This window comes from Triticum urartu, chromosome 4 (genome assembly GCF_003073215.2).
Source record: "Triticum urartu cultivar G1812 chromosome 4, Tu2.1, whole genome shotgun sequence".
NCBI classification, from domain to species: Eukaryota; Viridiplantae; Streptophyta; class Magnoliopsida; order Poales; family Poaceae; genus Triticum; species Triticum urartu.
Window position 1 is genome coordinate 588733810 of NC_053025.1, and position 6203 is coordinate 588740012.

The 6203-nt window shown below is 45.0% G+C and overlaps 1 protein-coding gene across 1 annotated transcript; it reads left to right on the forward strand.

Annotated features, from left to right (window-relative positions):
* The first annotated feature begins 2701 nt into the window (after positions 1-2701).
* Positions 2702-5529, forward strand: LOC125552933 (uncharacterized protein SYNPCC7002_A1590). Its single transcript, XM_048716661.1, has 6 exons — positions 2702-3006; positions 3114-3304; positions 3416-3461; positions 4105-4187; positions 4281-4397; positions 5294-5529. The coding sequence occupies exons 1-6, from the start codon at positions 2814-2816 to the stop codon at positions 5363-5365; spliced, it is 702 nt and encodes a 233-aa protein (XP_048572618.1). The 5' UTR covers positions 2702-2813; the 3' UTR covers positions 5366-5529.
* The last annotated feature ends 674 nt before the right edge of the window (positions 5530-6203 follow it).

A 6203-nucleotide genomic window follows, 5' to 3' on the forward strand; every position in this document is an offset into this window, starting at 1 on the left:
AATGTGACATCTCATTAGTGATTCCTTGTAAATATTTTAGGAATTTTAAAGACGAACATCACATAGGTGGGGATCGCTTGTACAATAGATTTTTAGGAGAATTTCCTTCCCTCCTGCAGATAATAGTTTTTCTTTTCATCCACTTATCTTCATGATAATATGATCTATCAGATACTAACAATAGGGTTTGAATGTAATACATGTATGATGATGCGTTTTATATATCCTAATATAATCACAAAAAAATCAACAATAAAATGTTATTATCTATTTTGGGGCTAGGTTGAGGCTTTTAAAATCTCGGCCCAAGGAATGCCCAAGCCAACAGGAGAGGGGGGCGGTGGGGATAAAGTGCTCGTGGCAGATCTTCAAGGCGATCTCCAAACCTTCCCAGAAATCTGACCATATGGAAGATGCACATTCTTCAAGAGTAACAAGCCTTTGGTGAACTATATATGATCAGTTTCTTCAATGATGCTCAAACACTTATATGTTTAGGCTTTGTTGTCTTTCCTCACTTAAGATTCACTCAAATTCTTTGAGAGGAGGGGTTGCTCAGACAATACTTTTCTCGGTTCTCATGGAGCAACCACCAACTTATGAGGGTAGGGGGCTATTGACATCGGGGGTCGCAACCTGAGGGGCCGAATGAGTTTTGGACGGGAAACACACACCCCAATGTGTTGTTGTCAACTGTCACAATGATTGGAAATTTTTGAACTATCAAATTCTCCAACATATGTTAATCTTACAGCATGTTACCTAACTCCTGGACGAAGAAATCAGACACAGATATACAAAAGAATCACCCTCAATGCGCAATCTTGAAGACTTTGCCCGAAAGGAGATTTCAAGTCTTAAACTCTGAAGAGCTAGGTTCGATTGACCATAACTGAAGACTTATTGTAGTAACACTTGGACCCCTTAACAGTACGTTTTGCCCTATTGGCTCAAAGAAGAACAAAAGGAACTAGTAAAGAGCTATGTCTTCATGCTTCAGTTCTTTAGCTAGTTCTTCAATAAGTGCACTAAACACTTCAATGTTTCCTTGACATTTTTAGGGGTCATACACCATCGATTAAACCAAATTCCCAGGGACTTACCTGTGTATAATCACAAACATATTTCCATCTTTAACCATTTTGTCATAAATCAACCAAAACATACGAGATGCACCCACACTTCTTCTTCATGCTCCGCATCGGTGGGGTGTCGTCCGTCCCGCTTGGTATATTGGTGTTCGGCGTGCCGGGGTCTCCTGACGTCTCATCATGAATCTCAGCGACATGCAACTCATGAGGTCGTGGGACGTTTGGAAGAGGAAGCCAACCTCCTTCAGTAGAGAATGTTATGTGCGATGAAAGTTTAGAATCTGCTAAACTAGTTTATAGTGCCCCCCCCCCCCCACTAAAACTTGTTTTTTTCTCCTGTTCTACAAAAGGTTGAGTTTTACTCGCCCTAAAATTTGTTACGCTGACCAAACATAGTTTTAGGTGATTATACTATTAAACAGTTTCTTGCATGCACTATTAAACATGTTTAGCAAAACAGATATAGTCAAATATTAGTGACCCGATAGTTGTTACCAGTTCGTCTTAATGGGGTATGTTACAGTTTTCGTCAATTTTCTGTTAATTTATTAGGCAATTCATTTCTTAACCAGTAGGCAGGCAAAAGTTTTGCCTTGTTTTCTGAAAATATCTTTGGCCCTGTTTGGATCCATAGGGTAGAATTAGTTTGAGCTAGTTTGGGCTCAAATAGCCCTAAAGTATCCAAACATGAGGGCTAGTATGAGCTAGTTGCATCAAATCCTCCTCAAAAAACTATCCCACCCAAGAGGTGCTAATTGGAGCTAGTTCTCCTAATGCATTTATTGACAATCTAACCCTATCATCCATACACTTCTTTGGCTAGAGTTAGGGGGTGTTTATTTTCAGAGACTTTTTAATGTAGGGACTAGAAAAAAAATCCCTCTTAGAGACTTTTAAACCAAACAGGAGGGACTACTAGGGACTAAAAGTTGCTTTTTGAGACTAAATGAGGAAGACTCACAAGGAGAGTCTTTTTGGGACATTTCCAACAATGCCCCTTTATGCACCCATTGCCCCGCCGTCCCATGACGTTATTTGGTTGTTATTTTTCTATATACTAGAGGTAACATGGTCTTTTACATGTCATTTAATAACCTCCAGTGAGGGACTAGAGACTTTTTAGTCCCTGAAAACAAACAGGAAGGGATTAGGGACTTTTTAGTATGATCCAAACAAGGCCTTAGTTTAGGGTTAATCATGAGCTAGAAACTAACTCTAACCTCTAGCTAAGTTAAAGTATCCAAACAGGGCCTTTGTCCTTTTTGCCGGATAATAATCAGATAATAATGTGATTTAGACAGGAAGTAGAGACGGCGAAGCAAGGCCGTGTGTGTGTGTGTGTGTGAGGCTTCGAGCTTCCGCGAGCCGAGCACCTCGGAGTCGGAGACTGCCGCATGTGGACACAGGAGGTACGTACGTGCTGGAAGATGAGTCAATATTCATTTCATCATCAACATCAACAGGGAAGAAAAAAAAAGAAGGAAACGATGGTTACAGTTTCCGCGGCCCCACATTCCAGCAGAAGAGATTCCTCTCGTGGCCCACCCGATGGTAGGGCCGACCCGACCCAGACCCTACCCATCCCCAGCTGCATCTTATCCGTCCAATGCGAACGAGGAAGAAGATCCATCCAACACAAAATTCCCCGCCTCTCCCCACACCACACACGGCAAAGGCCCGGTGGTGCCCGCGGGGAAGCAGCCGAGCCGACCGACGCCCCCAATGGCCGCGTCCCTCCGCTCGCCGCCGCCCGTGCCCGCCGCCTCCGCCTTCCGCCGCTGCCGCGCCGCCGCCGTCGTCTGCGCCTCCTCATCCTCCTCGTCCTCCTCCTCGGCCGTGTCGTCCGCTCCCAAGGCGCGCTTCGTCGCCCGCCGCTCCGAGTCCACCTCCGTCCAGCAGCTCGCCCGCCCCCTCGGTAACGCCCACCCTCAGCCCCGACCAGGAGCCTCACCTCCCCCAGCGATCTCCTGGCTGACACGTTACTGTCTGTCTGTCTGTCTGTATGTCTGCATATGTATGCAGCGGAGTACATGGGCCTGCCGGCGAGCCAGTACTCGGTGCTGGACGCGGAGCGCATCGAGCGCGTCGACGAGTCCACCTTCCGCTGCTACGTCTACCGCTTCCGCTTCTTCGCGCTCGAGGTCTGCCCCGTCCTCCTCGTCCGCGTCGACGAGGAGCCCAACGGCTGCTGCATCCGCCTCCTCTCCTGCAAGGCAAGCATCCAGCATCCTGCAGTTACTAGCTAGCTACTCAGTGCTTCACTAATGGCGGCGGATGATGTGTCTGCAACTAGCGAGTGCTGAAAAATGTTTTTGGTTGTGCAGCTGGAGGGGTCGCCCCTTGTGGAGGCGCAGAATGACAAATTCTCGGGTGAGGTTGTCCGCCTCTTCATGTCTGTATCGTCTTCCATTGTTGGGCCAGATACCTGGCACATAGCTTAGCGTGCTAGACTAGACTGCCTGATACTAATTCAGTCACTGTCTCAATGGTACTGCACGTAATTTTGAATTACGACGATGGGATCAATTCCTCAAAGAAGCTTTGGAATTCATTTAATTATGATGATGCCAGATAGCATGGATTACACAAATCACGTGGATTGTGAGATGCAATTGCATTGTACTGGACGAGTAAACTACAAAGGGGTGACCAAAAGAAGCCCATCAATCATAGTGATGCATCCGACATTTTGGTTTCCTCTGCTTGCCACGGTTCATCCTTATTATTTGCTGTGGTCACTATTTTCTTGGGTTGTTTGCTCTTTGCACTTATCTAACTAAATAATTGGTACATTAAAAAAAAAGGAAACTCAACAGTTTGTGTGCGCAATCCACACGGTAAAAAATAATTGGAGGGACTTTCTTCCGTCAGACTTAGTGGCACAACAGAGTTGCATGATTCATTCGATGTTAATTAATACACATGATTTCGTAGTTGTATTTAGCATTTCGAAAAATTAAATATTTAATTGTTGTCCCAGGAAATCATTGACATGATTTTCTGTCGGATGCAGCTTCCATGGTAAATAGGGTTTTCTGCAACAGCAGTTCAGAGGGTTCGACGCTTCAACAGCTTACATCGGATGCTACAATCGAGGTAATTCAGTCTCTGGCTCTCAACTGGCTTCATCTAAACATCACTGGAAGTTCTTGGGCTGAACCATAACCATATCTGTATGATAATTTTCAGGTTGCAATTGACATTCCCTTTCCATTTCAAGCACTACCAGTTGAAGCTATCGAATCAAGTGGCAGGCAAGTGCTTGAGCAGTTACTCCGAGTCATGCTTCCACGATTTCTGAAGCAGGTCAGTAAAATACTGCTTTGCCTTTTCCCTATGACAACTTTTTGTTTAGTCCATTTTTTATCAGCTCAGCTTGCAATTTTAATTTCTTCGATGCACTGTGTTTGAGGGAAAAAAAATTCTTCAATGTACTGACTCATTTTTTCCCATTGCAACCTCATATAATTTTGTTATGGAGTAAACTCAAGGATGTGTTCTACTTCTATGCAAGTAATAAAGTAGCGCGCCAAGTTCAGAAGATTTTTTTTCTCTGGAAATCAAAGTCTCCTTCATTTCATTACTCATATATGAAGTCATGAACTAGATCTATGTTGATTAGTTATATTTCAAAAACACACAGAATACTCGCGCACAGTTGCATAAATAGAAAAAAAGTACAAGGATTCATGCTCACAGCCTGGCGATACAGCGTGGCTTACCGTAGCGTCAGAGAGCGGTAATGTTCGAGCCTGTGCCAACTAACTTGGAGCATGGCTCTGAGGCCTCACGCTCCCACCGCACCCCAGTAACTCGCTCCAGCTGGGTGCTGCATACAAGGGCAGAACATCAGGTTGGTTAGTTACCATTGAGCAGGCATCCGCATGCTTATTGGTTATCACTTATCAACGCTTGTTTCTTGATGAAACCGTGGCCACTGTTATCACATTTTGTTCTGCCACATTCATCGATATCTGAACTGTCATGTATGATCTAGTTTACTTTACTTGCGTTTTGTTCAATCATCACTCTCATGTTTAAACTAGATGACCCCCAAAAGTTCATATATGAATTAGTTTATGCTGATTAATGCCAGCTGGAAGTGTCTCGAGTCGAACCATTCGTTGCCTGCAACACCTCTTGTATTTGTGTTGATACTTGGCCCAGCATTACCTGCTGATTTTTGTTGCTGTTTCTTTCAGCTTGATAAAGACTACCGAGCTTGGGCCTCGGGCGATTCTTCACGGAAACCGCTTGGCACTGGGGAAATATGAAGCTGACCATAGGCGTAATGATAGTTTTTCTTGTTTAATCTAGTTAATGTGCTCGTACATGATCCACTTCCTCATGATAGTCTATCCTTGGGAACTCTCGTGGTTGTATATTGTCATCCCACAGTCATTTGATCGACCCATGCGTTTTCAAAAGGAGGTTCAAACCCCTAGCCTCTGCATCATTGTGATGCACACAACTTGTGATCCATGCGCTTCTTTCTGGTATGTGTCTTTTGTTTTTCGCAGCCACAGGCCGCAGTGCCTTGCTGTAATTTGCTGCAAGATCATGAGCATCTGACCAGTCTTTCTTCATATGTACGGTGCCAATGTGTCGATGCAAGCACAAAGCGGTGCGGGGGGCTGTGATGTCGGCAGCAACACGTGCGTGTCGCTGGACCGGTTTTCACAGTGCGAATATTTCACGCGGAGGAGATGTTAGACGGGCTATCTGGTTGCAATTTTCAGGTTCAGAGTTACGGAGTAAGTAGCTGGCAGGTCGATGTGCACCGGACGACCAGCAGGTGGGCAGTTCAGTGGAAGGAATGATGAGAGATCAGATAAATTTTGGCCCTAATCGCCCAAATCGTCAGCTAAACTATTTGCTGATGCTCGAAGCAAAGAAAGAGCCAGCACAACAAGGTTGTCCTGGTGATAAACTATGTGCGCCCAACTTGCAACTCGTCACTCGTCAGCGACGTTCGAATTTCCAAAAAAAAATCCAACCTCCTGACGTAGGAGCAGAGTCCCGATCCCCACTTCACAACGAGTAGATTTGTCATCTCAAAGTTACCACAGATGCTGATGGAGACGGTGGAATTTTAGCTGAAAGATGCTACCG

What these genes read in the sequence shown, in the direction of transcription:
- LOC125552933 (XM_048716661.1), top strand. Translation starts at nt 2,814, where the DNA reads ATGGCCGCGTCCCTCCGCTCGCCGCCGCCCGTGCCCGCCGCCTCCGCC. An exon ending in GCAGCTCGCCCGCCCCCTCG is followed by an intron (nt 3,007 to 3,113) that starts GTAACGCCCACC and finishes ATATGTATGCAG; the next exon opens with CGGAGTACATGGGCCTGCCG. An exon ending in GCAGAATGACAAATTCTCGG is followed by an intron (nt 3,462 to 4,104) that starts GTGAGGTTGTCC and finishes TGTCGGATGCAG; the next exon opens with CTTCCATGGTAAATAGGGTT.